Genomic DNA, 17,574 nt, shown 5'->3' on the forward strand with positions numbered 1-17,574 from the left:
GTACTGGTCTTATTCTTGTGAGTAGAACTATTTTGAAGATTGCCAGTGTGCAAGACTCTGCAGAGTCCATCTCGAAGGAACTTTCAGTTATTTCAATAAGCAAGACACAATCAATATATTTTGAACTTCATATATTCAAATATAAACACTGTTAAGCTACAGTTACTTAGATATATTCCAAAGTTCCAAAGATATCACTTTCACAAGTCCATTTGACTAGGAGTTGCATATAGCAGTGAAAAGCATCTTCATAGAAAAGATGAAGAAATAATTTACAACGTAGCATACATCTTGGGATTGTCCTAGACCTCCATAATAAAAGCCCTTTCTGTTCTCTTTGAACAACAAAGATTACAAAAAACCCAAAATCAAACAAACCACCTTGTGATAAAGCTAAAGAAACAAAGGTAGGCACCGTGGAAAAAGATTGTAATGTGAAACACATACAAGTTGGAGTACAGCATATTCACGGTGTGGTCACTTTGTGCAACTTGGAGAGGAGACAAATTGCAGAAGTCTACACCACTGATTGAAGAGGAATTCTATAGCGCTTGGGCACCAATTACATACCCTACTAGATGATATAAAGAGCCTCAATTATAGTGGAATATTTTGTCAGTTAAAATAGCATCTGCATATCAGAATAAAAATTAGTAAGATACTATTAAAGGTATAAAAGGTATTACACAATCTTTCACCTAACATCCCATTTTTATGAGTATTGAATGGTAATGTACTAACAATTGCTATAATATACATAAAGGAGGCAAACAGGATTGCATGTAGTGTTTTATTAAATTAAGTTTTAAGTGAGGTGAACTGGTATACTAAAAAACATACAGAGATTAAGATCACCTAATCAAACTCAACATCCACCTGTTTTGCAGAATGGTAATTCAGAGAAATTTCTCTTTCCAACTATAGTAGAAATAGCCCATTGTATCAAACACTACTAAAGAGGAGAAAAGCCATCCTTTTTCATCACTACCACCAAATCACTGGTAAATAGCATAAGCAAGTGCTTATGAGGAGGCTGAATTTTGTACAAGCAATCAACTTCACATTCAAGTACACCGAGCACAGTGAACAAGTACATCATGGAAGTGGGTGCAGGGTATTATTTTTGTTGAACTTCTTTAATATCCTGATGCTAAAATTGAGCTAAGGTCCCTCTGCTCTCTTTGGAAGTTAAAAGAACTGGCAGAAGGGTTAGAAGAAGTAAGATTAATACCTGTAGGATTCTAGAGCTACTACTGTCACCATCAACACTACCTGAAGTCTTCCAACACATGGTGTGCATACTCACATATAGACAGAGAGCGGGACAGAAAGAAGATACCAGGGAGGTATTTCTCTAATCTTTAATTTAATTTTGGGGCAAAGAGTAAGATTTCAGATATATCTGTTGCCTTTCAGAAAGTTACAAGGCTGCTGACAGAAGGATCTTTACTGTGGAAATACATCGATGCAATTGGCATTGCTCTCCAAGAACACACATCAAATATTGCAATCATTAAGACAATTTTTTTTTTAAATGTGTGAACAGTTCAGAAAAGCTTTTCATTCAGAAGATTACTTTATAAAAGCAATGATTCACCAAACTCAACAAACAGTTCTTAACACAAGTACTATAGTTGAAATAGTCAATATTCAATCCAAAAGCTCCAAAATGTTGATGATCCCTCTTCATAGAAGCCATTTCTTTCTAGAAATATTATGTATTATAGATACCAGCAAGACACCTGTAATAAGTCTCAAATGGTGCTATTTGTCTATGCTTTTATTAGTTCTCTTTCATGAACAATTATTTTCTAAGAGAAGTTTGGCAGTCTCAATGGCAAGACTTCATGGTACACATTCAAGCATAGAATTTCTGCCAGTTTTAACATATTACCTCTGTAATGTCCAGAGGAGACATATTACAATTATTTTAGACCCTCTAAGGGCCCACATATACACAGACGTGGTAGAACATTCAATAAATTTAAAATAGACATAGAAAAATCAGTGCAAAAGACTGTAGACATGCAGTTTCTGCAGTTTTAAAGTAGCATAGGCATGTTCACACTTGGCTTAAGCCAACATGAAAAAAATCTTTGTTTAAATCACAGATGAAACAGTCTATCTGTGTTTAAACTAGCTGATTTTAAAAATATACCTTACTTTAAAATAGTGGTACTGTGTATAAGCCTTCAGTTTTGTAGGCCACAAAGGCCATTAGACCTTAATATGTCTACTGTAATACTATGAACCAACTACACTCTGTGTTCAGCTTGTTTTTACTAAACTGAAGACTCTTGCAGCAGATGTATTACAGTAATTTTCATTTTGATCAAATTTAATCATTACTGGAATTCCACCTCATTAACACAATTACAGTAAGGAATTAATTTGCCCTCTTATTGACAAACTTTTTTTACTGTTGGAGATTCATGCTAGTGCAGATTCCAGCGCCTGAGTTGATTAAGCTCCATATGTAAGACAACTCACCTATACTGGCTCACCCTCTGTGCAAATCACTTGAAGGCCAAAGCTTTCAGTAAGCGTTATAACAGAAAAATCACAAATAAGACGTGAAATTATCATTCAGAAGAGTAACAGGGCAAGACTAGAAGAAGAAGATATCCCAAAGTTTCAAAATAAAGATCTTTATTTCAAAATAGTGTTTGAGAATAGCACATCCAGTTGATATAAAATACAAACAGCAAGTTATCATTATTTCAAAAGGGCCAGTTTGCAGAACTATATACTAAAACACTGTACAAGTTCACAAGAACTATTATAAAACAGACAGTTAAGTTCAGATGTTTTAATTTTATTTAAACTATATTTTCACATTTGTCTCCTCCTAATTCTGCTTGTTTTAATCACACAAGGTGCTTACAGATTGCCTATAGAATGAAAATTACAAAACAGAATTTAAGAATATAAATATAGAAAGGAACTCCTTAAACTACATACTAATATTCTCTGCTACAAAGATACATTTTACAAAAGTGCTATTATCTCTATGACAAATAGTAGCAGATTACATTTAAATGTCAAACAAATCACACAATTTTTTATTTTTTTCAATTGTCCATAATACTTTGATACTTCTAATCACTATTGAGGGTTAATAAACACTATTTTCACTTCCTAGTATTTCACAAATGAAGTGGGAAAAGAAATAATATATCTGCATACGTGCGTGCACATGTGTGAGAGAGAGTCTGTACACAATATACATATATGCATGAACAGAGTTCCTGTATTTAGTATTTGTATTTTAACAGTACTGGAAGTAAATGCTTAATAGTAAATACATTTCCCAGGTTTTCATAATTTCAATTGACCAAAAAAACCTCTGAGTTCCTGTAAGCAGAAACAAGGGTTTGTGCAGAGCAAACTGTATAAATAAAGTTTTACACAGAGAAAGGACTCCCTAGATTGATTTTTTGGTTTTTTTACTGTATCATCCTCTGGTAAAAGTAATTTTTACTAACATCCAGTATTCACTAAAAGCCTGATATGCAAATGTGCAGTTTTCCAAACACAAAACTGGAACTGCTCCGGCAGGGCACGGACATTGGGGCAGGACAGCAGACAGGAAGTCCTCTTCCCCATCCCCAAAAGCACAATCAGACAAGAAACGGCCACAATTCACCTCTCCGTGACCAGAAGGACACAAGGAAGGACAACTAATGGTGCTGCCTAGCCCCAGAGAGTATGTCCCCACCACCACGGTGTCAACCATAGACCTACAATGGGCAAAGCACTGTCTACACTTTTTCCAAGGTGCATCAAGTCCCAGTGCTCACTGTGATGCCCCCAATTTCCCCAGAGGCATTATGCCTTACAAAGGCAAAATGCCTCTAGGCACTGCCACTCAACCAAGGCATCTCTTCCCCCTTCCCAATGTGGTTCAGACTTTTAGGAGTCATAATTGAGCCCCATGGGCCTGATTCTGAGCTCAGGGAATTTATCAATTTAACTATATGATTCCTTATTACCCTGCCTATTACCATAATACCTTTGTGCTCTCTAGCTGGAGCTAAACCAATGGAATATTCTGACATTAATGGAAATGCACTTCGTTTATGCAACTCAGATCTGAATCTGGCCCAATATATGGAAAAAAATACCCATGATAAGAAACAGTTCTTGTAGTAACTATCAAAAAACAGGTAAGAAACCCTCTGAGTAAATCTTCATTGCATCAGAATACACCCCAATATTGCAGATGTTAAGGCAAAACATAACACCTCCCAGCTCCCTAGTATAGTTGAGGATTTGGCTATGTTACCTTCAGTGATAACTTGCAGTAGTAGGCACTACTAGTCAGTGTTCACAGGGAGAAGCTTTGGTTAGTATCAGACCATTTGTTGACTTAGCTTCACACTCTTTAGCTTGTCACATTTGCATAAACTGAATTCACTACAGCGGAAAGAGACATTATGGTCAATTCACTCAACAGAAACATGCTATTGGCTATCGACGACTCTTGTAACAAGGCCTAAATTTATGAGATCCAACAATCTACAAATGGGAAATCTGGAGTGTAGATAGAAAAGTTTAAGTATGTGAGATCAAGATGTATAGGTGGTTTACACAGAAAAGTTAATGAGCTACAGACATGGAGGGGAGAAACTAGCAGATGGTAAAGAAAATGGGTACCATTATTCCCTAAATCTGGGAATGCCATAAACCTCTTTATGTGTTGGACCAAATTCATTTCACAATTACAATGACAAAGACAGGTATTTCTCAGAAAACCTTAATGGTGTAATAGGGAAAGTTGCCCACGGGATCCTGACTGTATTTATTGAACATTTTAAATCATATTCCTTTTATTTTTAAAGGATATAACACATTTTTAAAATGTCCTTTTTTTACAGTGTTATTTAAAAATAACACTTAAAATGTATCTGAGAATAAACATTTTTGCATTTGCTTTTTGTATTCAATGACACAACTTCTTGATCAAGACAGTTTTAATTTGGTCTTTATACCCTGTTTAAATTCTGCCATCCTCTGTGGATCTTTCTCACACGAAGAAATAAATAGTAAGTTATGTGATACTGGCTGTAAAGCCACAAACACTGACAAGGCCACTAATGTACAGGTTTAGATTCTTGAGTTAACTTCTGATAATTTCCCTTCTAGAGCCAAATTTTGAAGATTTGTTAGTCTATTAGTTAGTTTGTTAGTTTAAGGATATATTTCACGTCTGCACAGATTTCCAAAGTCTCTTTCTAAAAAGAAGCATTTCAAGTAATATTAGTATTGAAGTAAAATATAAATTCTCTATTCTGTCTTGATTGATAACAACAAAATCTTGGTACTCTAGTCCATGGCAAAACTTACATTGACTGTAGCTTGCCAAATCTTCCTGTAGTATCAATATTGACAATGGAAAATACCAGGAATCTCTCACAAACCAATGAGACATTCAAAACAAAAGAAATATTGCCAATGTGACCACTGTAGCAAAACCAACAGTAGATTCCTGATGCTGATTTTTGAATTAAGATTAAAATAAAAGAGCAAAGTTGCTTTCAACCCAAAGAGATTGAAATAAAGACATTTTGCTCTTCAGAATGCCTGTAAAGGCATGTTATGCATGGAGGCATTTGAGCATTTAAACATTAAAGTAGGTAAAGGCAAATACTTAAGGCTTTGCCCTGTAGTCTCTTCTCTGACCAAAACCTGTCACTCAATTCAAATGGCAATTTTTCCCTCATACAGCCTGCAGTATCAGGCCTATAATTCGGTTTCAATAAAGTCTTCCATTTGCAAAGCCAAAAGGAAGCTGGAATGTAGCTTGAGTTTCACATACAAAACTATACCATTTGTGTTAGAATACAGATTTGAGGATTGCTTTTAAAAAAAATATTTATATATAGGGAACTAACAGTGCAATACCAGTTGGTTGTGTGAAAATCTTACCTTGTCTTTCTTCAAATGTATTTAAAGAAAAGCTCTCCAGTTTTATAGAGAATAAAATAAAAAAGGGATAAATATTTCATGATGGGAAGCAGATCCCACAGCATTCCATGCAGATCTCCAAGCAATCTGAAGATTCACAACATGCATCCATTATGCCACAGTCCATATCACACGGGCAGTTACAGTCATCCCCCATCTCGTCCCCACAGCAACAGCAGCAGGCCTCCGATGTGCAGATGCCACAGGATGCTTGTCCCAGAACAATGTTACAGAGGGTGAGAAATTCACAGAACAAGCAAGCCAGGATACAGTGAACACAGCAATCTTCATACGTTCCAGTTCAGTAGCATGTCATGTATGAACAAACAAAACAAAAAAACAAAAAAAAAGAAAGAAAAAAGAAGAAATCATTAATATGTTATTCTAAATCAAGATATATCACAATGTCAAATACGGAGCTGAAAGACAATGATTCCGAATAGACATAATCTAACATCACAAAGAACATGTTTCCCATTTTCAAGGTCACTTTTGCAGCCTAACTTGTCTCCAATTCAGTATTGGTTTTGGTGCAAGTTTCCTTTTGCCACTTCACTTCTGCAAATCCCAAATACTAAATATCCGCTTAGATCCATTTGTCTAGGCATTTATTATGTAAAATATCTGTATCTATTATCTTCAGTCGTAACTTCTTCCAGCAGGCCCACAAAGTGATTAAAAAATCAGCTTATGAAGGAAACTATCTAAAATTATTTCCAGCCTCTCCCAGTGCATCTTGCCCTTCTGAATCTGTTTTGTTGACTTGCTACTTGTGAAGAAAAGGGAGTTGCCACAACATTTTTGCTTTCTTTATAGTTTTATGCACACCTTAAAACCAGCATAACAGCATGTTATATGTTTTTTTGTACTTTCAACAATATATAAAACATTCAGTCAAAACACAGGTTTTTCTATTGCTTTTCTACACAAATCTCTCAGCAATCCTTTTAATGTACTACTTTAATCTTCAATAGAGTTCATAACTACACCTGAACATCAATATCCATCTCTCATAAGTACTACTAAATTACATGAGATAATTGAGCTGTCCCACAAACTGTCTGCAGAAAATATGGCACCCAAAGAGTAAATATATGGAGTAACTTCAAACAATTAATACATTTGCGAGACACGACAGAAAAACACAAAGATTGGAACTAAACATGTGCCAGAGAAAAGGAGACTGCAGGAGTGAGGGATATACTCAGTTGTTTTCACTCTCCTCCCATAGTAAGCACATAACATGTATATGTTTATGTATAAACATATGTAATTTGTAAGAGGCAGTGAACAGTCATCTAGAAAGAAGATGAAAACTTAAAACTAGAAGAAATGTTCAGGATAGAGAATTACTGGTCTTTCCTAGCCTCAGCTTTCATTCTCCTTTTTACTGCTTGCAAGCCTTGAACTCCTTTAGCCACAGACAGTTGAAGATTGGGAAAACATTTAGGGGAGAAATATCCTGCACCATCTCATCCTTTCCCTGTCCCTACAGTCTATCACAGGTATCTGCTATGAGAGGCCGGTAGGGAAGACAGGACATTGAGCTATATGGGCATTTGGTCTCACTGTCTACAGACGTTATGTTCTTACAGTTCACAGGCTGGAGACTGTTATCATAGGGGAAAGCTTGCGATTACTTGCAACAGTATTACAATTACCAGGCCTCCTAAACATATTTATAATGTCAAAAATTATGCAGTAACCGTGGCAAGTAACTTGATTGATTCAAAGTACCTCTAATATTGCAGAAACTTTGACTGCAGGATAGTGTAGAGATGACTTACACTAGCAAGCACAAATACTTACAGCAATGCAGTGACAGATGCTCAGACCTGCAAAATCTGTCCCAAGAAGCAAAGTAACTACCTGAGCTCTTAGCCCACTCTAAACATCATGCTGCTGGGGACTGATTTCTCCTACTTACTACACTACTTAGATCCAAATTTAGCTTCTGAATACCTGTACTGCAATGTGGTCACAGTCATAATATACATAATGAACACTTATAGCCAAAAGAAAAAATGGAAATATCAGAAAAAGCAAGAAGGAAAAAAAATCAACCTCAAAAACTCCCTACTACTGTGCAGGAAGCAAAACTGAGAGGAAACCACAGGTAAGATTGAGCTGTTTTTAAAGAAAGTTGTTGCTTGTATTAAAAGGCTGCTTTTCCCAAAGAAACACTGGCGCTAAATAAATGACCTTCATAGAAAACCCAGAAGATATGTGAAATAAAGCTGGGGAGTATCAGTTCACTGAAGAGGACCAAAGCCAGACCGATAGCGATTAATTAGCTGGTTGTCATGGAGATGGTGTTAAATTTGTTCAGGTACAATCTCCTTTCAGATTTTCTTTTAAGACGAAGGAAAAAGCTAAAGAAGCCAAGAGTTCTATCCAAGAAGCTTTCATATTTGAGGAACTGAGGCTTTTACTATTTTGCATCTTTAAAACACAGCTGAAAGAAGCTAACCACAACAAATTTTTTTCTACAAATGTTTTTTTAAACAAAGCACCATAATAAAACTTGTATGTGTACCAGTATTGAAAATATGATGCTCAAACAAATCTTTCCTGCTTCATGCAGGGATATGCAAAATTGCAGGGAGAGAAATAAACATTCACAGAAATTGTAATATTCATATTTATTGATGGACAAGAGACAGAGTTCATAGGTTAAACAAAAGGGATTGCACTCAGAAAGCACCTTCTGGACCCACAAGAAAACGTTTCCCTCCTAATCTAAAAAAACCACTAAATCAACACTTATAAGGAGAGGCTTGTGTTGATTTAAATAAAAGTATTTCAAAGGTAAAAGCTATCAAAAATTGTCCAAGACACAGAAAGAAATTTTGACCATTAGTGCTATGATGGAAACTCTGTGGAGGGTCTTTCCATCTCTTCTTCAGATTTATTTACCTAGTGTTTATTTTTATTTCCTTCTCCCTGGATTGCAAAACTAATTTTCCATTTGGAAAATCTTTATATAACAATTTTACTTAACCTACACAAACACTTAACATAAAGTAGAGATACCCTTTACTGCTCTCTTCATTCTTGCAATGACTCATTTGTACAATGAACATAAACTTTGATCCCCATTTCAAGGACAAACCTGAAATAATCATGCTTTTATATTCTTCGTATTATTGACTTTTAATAGCTATCCAGGTAGCAATTATTTACACATGACAAAACATGCTGTTACCTAGCCCTACCTAACTTGCTGAATTCAGAATCATGACTCTAAAGGTCTGTAATACATTCGGATAAACGGGTGAAAGAATAATTTCTTCCATGTATGACTCCTACTTCTTAGCTTCTTATCTACAGATGTAATTATAAGGAAAAGATACAGTCACAGTGGTTTTTTGTAATAATAACAAATCTACATGCTACACAAAACTCACACATCCTTCTCTAGTACCCATATTCTTACAGCAACCTGTCAGTTTTATAGAAAAAATTGTAATGCTAAAAACCACTTCCTTTGGTTGCTGTTGCAGGGTGTCATGATCAGTGGAATCCAGCCACGAAGAAGATGCTGTATAAAACCCACTCCAAAAGAGACGACCTCAGGTTTTTCATTATCATGTTGGAGACCACTGAAATATACTTCACTGCTTGCACAAGACTCCCTAATAATTCTTTCCTGCTTCCAAGACCAAAGAGACTATTTTAAATTACAGACTATTTTAAATTTCAAAACTATTTTAACATGTTAAGAATAAAGACTATACTTAACTTCCACTCTTTGACTTTACCACATCAAAATCCTAATAGTTTTTGCAGATGAGTGAGTAGTGGAACACATTAATCCATCTGGAACTAAACTTAATTTATATATTTGGGAAGAATTTGAAAAAAAAAGTAAATTCGATGATCTTAATGTGTGACAACATGTTTTCTGGAAACCTTTAATATATTTTAGTCTTTTCTGATAAAGAAATTATATAGCAATATCAGTTATGACACTGTATTACTGTAAAGAGAGGCTAGCTTAAAATGATCTATTTCTTTACTTTTTTTTTGTTTGAGAATTAGAGGTTTTCTCATTCTTCTTTTCCCATTAGATATACTAACTCAATTAAGAATTAGGGGTATATCTTTACCAAGAACCAAGCTCCATCTGCCTTGATGTTCATGATGCAGCACTGTTGATAAATAGCTAACTCCGAAGTTTCTTGGGGTTTAAGTTTTCATTAAATACTTTCACAAAGAAGAAATTAGTCTGTGTCTCATTACGTAAGCCCACCATTAATGAAGATGAGCTTTTCCTTAGGACTTCCACACTACACCACACCAGTCTCAAATTTCCATTGCTTTACAATTCTTCTATTACACTTTTCTCTAATTAACGTAGAAATGCTGCACAACAGATCGGCACTCCACAAAAGTGAGGATGTGGAGTGTCAAACACTGTACAGAGGTATACTTTATACAAAAAAAACCAAACAAAATAGTACATCTGCCTTAGTTCCTTTATCAAATGCATTTGATGTCATCAAAACACAGTATCACATTTGTTGACTATGACCCAAGCTCCCAAAAGCTATGCTGAATGGCATAAATTATGATAGGCTTGGTCTGTAGGCAGTGAAAGTATATTTTATTAGATCAACTCACAGTGGGGGAAAAAAGATGAGCTTTCAGACACAAAAGCTCATCTTCAATTATCCTTTCATTTTGCCTGGGATGAAAGTTAGACCTGAAGTTAAAAGGGTCATCTCATGCAGCATTTTTAAATACCGATGTAAGTAAAGCTGTTTCCTTAGTCCTTTGGCACATCCCCAAAAGTTACAGATTTGTTAGGGAACTTCATCAAAACTGTTAAAACAATGCCAAGGCAAATAGAAACCCAACCAACTCATCCAAGTTTTTGCTGCTTATATCATATATGCACATCCAGCTACTTTGTGCTGATTTAACCAGACTGTATACACTACATGTAACATCTACTTTAATTGGGTTATAAATGTTACCCCAGACAATATCCAGACAAGAAATAGCCTAAAATCCCCTAAAACTGTTTACACACAGTTATTCAAAGCCCAGAGGGCCCCACTCCATACCTTATCCCAGTTGTAACAGCTATGCTCATTTAAGGAAAAGAACCAATATCAACAATAAAACAACTTTAATTTTTGTCCATGTCTTTAAACATTTGCAGGCGCATACCACTTTATTTCTAAAATCTTTGCATATAGATATTACCCTGATATCTAATTCCTTCTAAATACTGAAATGAATATTCCTTTTATTTCAACTTCCTTTTTATCACCTCCTCTTCATTTTTATGAAAAGGTGCAGCTCTACTTGAGAAACAGACTTTTAAGAGAACCATCGACCTTCGAAACTGTACAAGGGACGCAGAAGTTAAACTAAAAAATGTACAGAGAAACACACGCACAGGCTGATCTGTGCTGCTTTTGTAATGTTTGACACTAACCTGTCACAAACTGACCCAATAAGCTTTCATACCAAGCAGGCAGGTCACATATGATATGAGGTTTTCATGTCTGCAACGGTAAATAAGCTCACTTACAGGATGGTGACCTTGGTCAGCTTCTTACTAACTATATTCACCGAGTTCAGGCAACTCAGAACAAATCTCCAGGCACTCTGCTGTCTCACAGTGGGAATCAAAAAGGGCAAAACCGCAATCAAAGTGGCAGCTGAGGTCCTCAGCGGGGGTTTACTCCGGGCCCCCGCAGAGCCCTGAACAGAAGCCCCAGCAGGTGCTACAGGTGTCCCGCCGGCCGGCGGCACGGAGCGGCAGCAGCAGGGATGCACTCGCGGTGCCAATGGCAGAGACAGCCCACGGCCGGAGCAGCACGGCAAGCGAAGAGAAACCACCCAGCGCAAGTTTCTTAAAGGTGTGTATTACACAGAGGTGGGGCATAAACTTACCGAGCAGCGGCACACACATGCCATCACACCACCGTTCCTCCAACGTACGGGGTTGGTGTGCAGCCTCTGCTACCCATCCCCTTCCAGAAAACTCACTGCACCCAGGAAAATGCTCAAGGAAAAGTAAGAAATGCAGAAAGAACAAACTGACCTGTTGCATGGAGTATAGTTATCCCTAGTTAACAGAGCTACATTTATTTAGATGGGGGAAAATACAGTTACAAATCATAATATATGTGATATTTCAGCATTTTAAAATAGAAAACAATTGTCTCTGTTGATCAAGAAAATTAAAATGTTGTCTGAACAGGCAAATTGCACTGCAAAACACATGGAAACTTTCATCAAAGCTTACATTCTAAACTCTCGACACAGATACAACCTCAGGAGTAAAATGATCCAGTTCAAACATACAGATATACTAAGAAACGTGCCAATTTACAATATCTAAGGTTTCCTTAGAATATGAAGCTTTCATTGCCATTGCGCATCACTGCAAATATTGATACTAGTTAGGTGCTAGCTAGACCATGACCTTATGAAATGGATACTGTGGGAAGTCCTTTTTTCATTACAGGCCCTGTTCTCCACTCACTCCTGTTACACAACATGTAAACCACCTCCCAAGACTTCTATGCAAACAAAAACATAAACCATGCTTAAAACACACCACTCTTCAAAATGCCTTCTTAAAAATCACAGGTTTGACAAATGATAATGGTATTTGCCCATTGCCTGATTGACAATTGTGTTCTGATACAACCTTGTTTAACAAAAAACCCTCTGTTTAGCACTTCATGCTCAGACACAAATCCACTTTAAATCAATTTCTAAAAGATAACAATGGAAATTTTGGCCCAAGTAGAGAGATTTGCAGGATACTAAGTAGCTGCCTAAATGCTACTTAATGCTATGGGATGGATTTTAGAGGTATATGTATGTTTAAAAAAAAAGAGAGAGAAGTGGCCAGCAGATATTTCTGCAATGTTAGGCTATTCATGGTATAATGCACATTCATACCCAATTTCAGTAAATAATACCAATCCAATGACAGAACAATATATAAAAGAAAACTTATTGCTGCTCTTGTGGCGCTCAAGGGGGTGGGTGGGGGAAATCCTATTCAAAATTATATGCCCAAAAGGAAAGTAAAGTTGGCTGAAAACTATTTTTTAGTTTATACAAAGTTATATAAACCTAAGTAAGATGCTCCTACTTCAAATAGAGGTCTGCTACCCTGCTAAGAGAACTACTCGCTACTCTCCATGTGTATGCACCTAGTGGTTCTCAAGGCCCTGGCTTAACACAAAGGTTATTTGGTGGACTTGCTTTGTCTTCAGTTAAGCCATCAATATCACTTGGGATACTCGAATACATTAATGTAGTCAGCAGCATGAGTTAAATAGTGCCGACCAACCCCATGCTTGGATTCAACATCTAGAACAGATGAAGTTGCATTATACTAAAAAGAAGGGGGAAAAAAGTCTCATTCAAATGCACTCTGAAATGTTGAATTTTAAACATTGGATTTTAAAAAAAAACATGTTACGTGAGATTGTTCACCGCATCTCTAAGCTCAGTAACGCAAGACACACAGTCCAGAAGGTTGAGGAAGGTTGCTTCAGGCCTTGCTCCTGGAAAAGCACGAGTGGTAACTTAAATTTGGCAGCAAGCCTATATTGCTTTTCCTTCCCCAGAGTCTCACTCCCATGCTGCAGGCTTTCTTTATCTACTTCACTCCTGCACCTAGCCTTATTACACTTCCTAAGACCTATCTTGAAAAAAATCCTTGGAAAGAAGATGCCTTCTAGTGCCTCTCTGGTTTAGAGAGCCTGGGAAGGAATAAAGTGAAGACCTCACCGTACATACAGGAGGCAGGCTCATGATCCGCTCACCATAGTTTAACAAGCTACCATTTCCAGATGAATACAGCAATTGTGTACACTCTCAGCCTTTTGAATATGTGAAGTACCACCCTAACCGCAAATTATTACAAGTTACTGGAGTTGTGGGAACTATCCTGACAAACGTAGTAACTTGTGAGGTCACAGCAACTTGACCAGAAGCGAGAGCTCCATTTCAAAACTGAATTAAAACCTGTATTCCCTCTATCATTAACTTTTTATAAACGATTGCTTTGATTTAAAAAAAGAATAACATCAAGCTTCATAAGGTTTTGGTAGGAAAACTTGGTTTGGTTTTTACAAAATAATTAGTGCCTACTTCATTTTGCGTCCTCTGCCCCCTTAATTAAATTCCTCTTCCATCCCTCCCACTGCTCAGTTTCTTCTTCCCTGTTCTCCTCCAGCTCTGCATATGTCATTATTCCTTACCTTCCACTGCTCTGATACACATATGTATGTATTCAGTTACCCGTTTTTCTTCATTTCCTAACATCTAGATTTACTGTTCTGCTGCCTCATTGTTGTCTCCTTTGGACCTCCTCCCCTCTTTAAGTTGCTTTGGACAGGTACCACTGCTTCCAAACGCAGCAGCTAGACTGCCTTCTTTTTACTCATTTACAATTGCTTTTTCAGGTTTCCAAGGTGTTTCTCTGCACTACACGTAACAAGTGCAAGAGAGTGACAATTCTCTTTGCTAGTGGTCTACCTACCAGAGTTTTGGAAGAACTGTGACACCTCTGACATCAATAATTTAACATACCATTAAAATTTCCTTGAATAAAAAAATTCTTTTATTCCCAATATGCATTGAAACCTATCCAGTCCCTTTGAAAAATCGTTACAATTGGAACAGTATTTAAAAACTGCTTTTTAAGAGACACACTCCTACTATTTCATAATTTCTTTGTTTTTTGTAGTGTAAGTTACGGAGCTGAGTAAGATTTCTTCAGGGACAATATGGATTAATAATAGATGCAGAGGAAGAGCAGAGCTGGTGAGTGCACTCACACCCTCCTAAGCCTCACTGGATGTAAAAGTGTTTCTAAACAGCATACTCTGGAATGCTGACATGACTCCATACACTACAGGCTCGTTTAAAAAGGCAGATTTTAAAACTTTTACACTACTGCTACCAAAATGTCTGTTACATTTTAAGCACTTCCAACGCAACTTCAATTCCAAAAGCTCACAAGATGTGATCTACAGCACAAGTGGAGTTTGCAGCTGGAACAATTAATAGAAGAGTTGTTAATTATGGTGGGGGATTTTGGTGGGGTGAGGGACTGGAGGGCTTTATAGCTTGCATTAGGGCTGTCTAGTACTTTGGAGACCAACAGGAGCAGTACCGACCTTATTCATGGTAAGATGTGATATCCTGGGTAAAACAGCGCTGGACTTCATTTAGCTTCCTGGTATATATACTGAAGTCTGCAATGTATGATGCAGCATGCTGCATTTGCTAACCTTTTAAATAAGCATAAGCCCAAATGCGCTCCTGCGCAAGATCGGTGGCAAGCCTGGATGTTTCTTGATTCTACCCTGCTACAAGCACTACCAGGTTTTCTGTTCTGCCAATAGATTAAGATGTTCTAGAGCAAAATAACTACCAGGCCTGGACTTATTTTGCATTATAAATAGGTGTGGTGCTCCAGAAATACTCACATTCAAAACTTCTTTACTGAAAGAGTGGTTAAACATTGGAACAGGCTGCCCAGGGAAGTGGTGGAGTCCCCATCCCTGGAAGTATTTAAAAGACCGTGTAGATGAGGCACTTAGGGACATGGTTTAGTGGGCATGGTGGTGTTGGGTTGATGGTTGGACTCGATGATCTTAGAGGTCTTTTCCAACTTTAATGATTCTATGATTCTATGATTCTTTTAAGAAGAAACAAGAAAAATGCAGCTTTTGGGAGGGAATAAGAAAAAGTGAAAAATATTTTCTCTTTTCTCTAGTCTAAACTCAGCTTGATGACCAGAATTTTCACTTTTCTTCCTTCAGAGGACATACTCTATTTCTTTTCTTTGGTCACTTTGTTTCACTTAACAAAACCAGTTATTCTCCTGACTGGCAATAGAGCAGAGCATTCAAGGTGGAACATAAGGTAGATGAAGTAAAAAAACATGGCATGTATTTTCAGGTTTAAAAAAAAAAACCCAACGTATAAATTGGATTATAAAATCCAAGGTCGTACATAAGGAACAGCAAAATTAAAGTGAATTGGAGTATCTGAAAGTGTTCAAGTTTACCTGTATTTCTTTCTACAAAAATTATCTGGACACTATAGTAAATTGAAGTAGCTGAGTTAATTCAGGTGATTGATTATTCAATACTCACAGTACAAAAATTAATATAATTCATCTCCTTCTGCATAAGATTACATACAAAACTGCCTACAAGTTATATTATTATACTGTATAGATGTGCACAAACACAAACGCACATCTTCAAGTAAACTCAAACCCAGCAGCTCTTCAGCAGTAACCAATGGCTTACGAGGTCAACATGGTACAAGTTAAAGCAAAGCCAAGTAGTTAAGCAATGTTGCAAATAATTTCCAATAGTTTCCTATCTTTTCCACCTTCCTGTAAACCTTTTCAATAGTTTCTACAGAAACGTCATTGGATCAGAAGAGACAACTGCTCACAGAAATACCTCTTTGCCCACAAAAGTATGATTCATAATACAAAGAATCTGTAGAAGTTAGGTTCAAATTAATTTGTGTATACCATTTTGAAAGAGTGTCTATGCAATCCTCAGTCACAGGACTTACTAGTGTACTCTTCTGGTTTTGTATAGTTAGATGTATTCATCAGGTATATATATTGCTGGTTTAAATGCAATTAAACGCCTTTGAACAAATAACCTAATTATACCAAGTTTTAAAGTGTAGCCTTCCAGAAGTAGTCATAAGGGATTAACATTTCCTAAATTCATGAACACAATTATTTTTAAGTTATGGATAAATAATTTTTCCTTAAATAGTGATCTCTTCTTTGTGTTATTTTCGATATTTCAACTGACCATTGCCAGAGTCTCTGATTATGCATCTTATCAAAAAACTGATGGATGATAGAACAAATTATGTATATATTGATACTTCCTGCAAGGTAACAGCTTGATAAGAATATTAGTTATAGCCTATAGTTCCCCACACAGCCCTACAGGGTAAATTACTGAAAAGCTGAATAAACTGTCAGAAGGCTTGTACATGTGTGCATGCAGATGTGTAGACACAAATACCCTAGATATACTTTAATCACTGCGCAATAAAACTTGTGCTTCACAACAGAAAACTTAAGAGCAGCAGATATTAGCAGCATGGGTCAAGCTATTCAGAGCATATATCCAAGTTCCCACATTCAAAATGAGAACATTACAATGTTAGATGTGTAACGAATATATTTAATTTTAGCTATTAGGTGACTCAACAAACTACATGTGACAGTAAGGATTACCTTGTATTTCTGTACTTTGAAAGTATATAAGTTAGACAGTGTGACAACACAATGTAATTATCTATATTCTAATCAGACATACCTTTAAAAACATCAACATTTCTGACTGTATATAAAAAAAATTGTATATTGTCAGTTTCAGGCAACTAACACAATTGTGTGGGATATTAAAATCAGACATTAGAATTTACAGCTATATCTGAAGGTATCTCATTAATTTTCTGCTCAATCATTCAGTAATTTGACATAATCATTGCCAACGTTATTAAAAACAAACAAAAAGCCCACTGACTGTATTTATTCCAATATAATTTTAGAAGAAAAAGGGAAGTGCTTGCCAT

The 17,574-nt window shown here is 36.4% G+C and overlaps 1 protein-coding gene across 4 annotated transcripts in view; it reads right to left on the reverse strand.

The window, feature by feature from the left end:
• Positions 1 to 2,632: 2,632 nt before the first annotated feature.
• Positions 2,633 to 17,574, reverse strand: part of MDFIC (MyoD family inhibitor domain containing) — a 53,956-nt gene continuing 39,014 nt past the window's right edge. For 3 of the 4 annotated variants that reach the window (XM_076330522.1, XM_076330540.1, XM_076330531.1), the window contains one exon: positions 2,633 to 6,252. In XM_076330522.1, coding sequence (XP_076186637.1) covers positions 6,005 to 6,252 — 248 coding nt within the window. In that variant the 3' untranslated portion in view covers positions 2,633 to 6,004. The remainder of the gene's footprint in view (positions 6,253 to 17,574) is intronic. The other variant, XR_012994669.1, reaches the window with a different exon arrangement.

The sequence above is a fragment of the Aptenodytes patagonicus genome, chromosome 1 (genome assembly GCF_965638725.1).
Source record: "Aptenodytes patagonicus chromosome 1, bAptPat1.pri.cur, whole genome shotgun sequence".
In the NCBI taxonomy this organism is placed as follows: Eukaryota; Metazoa; Chordata; class Aves; order Sphenisciformes; family Spheniscidae; genus Aptenodytes; species Aptenodytes patagonicus.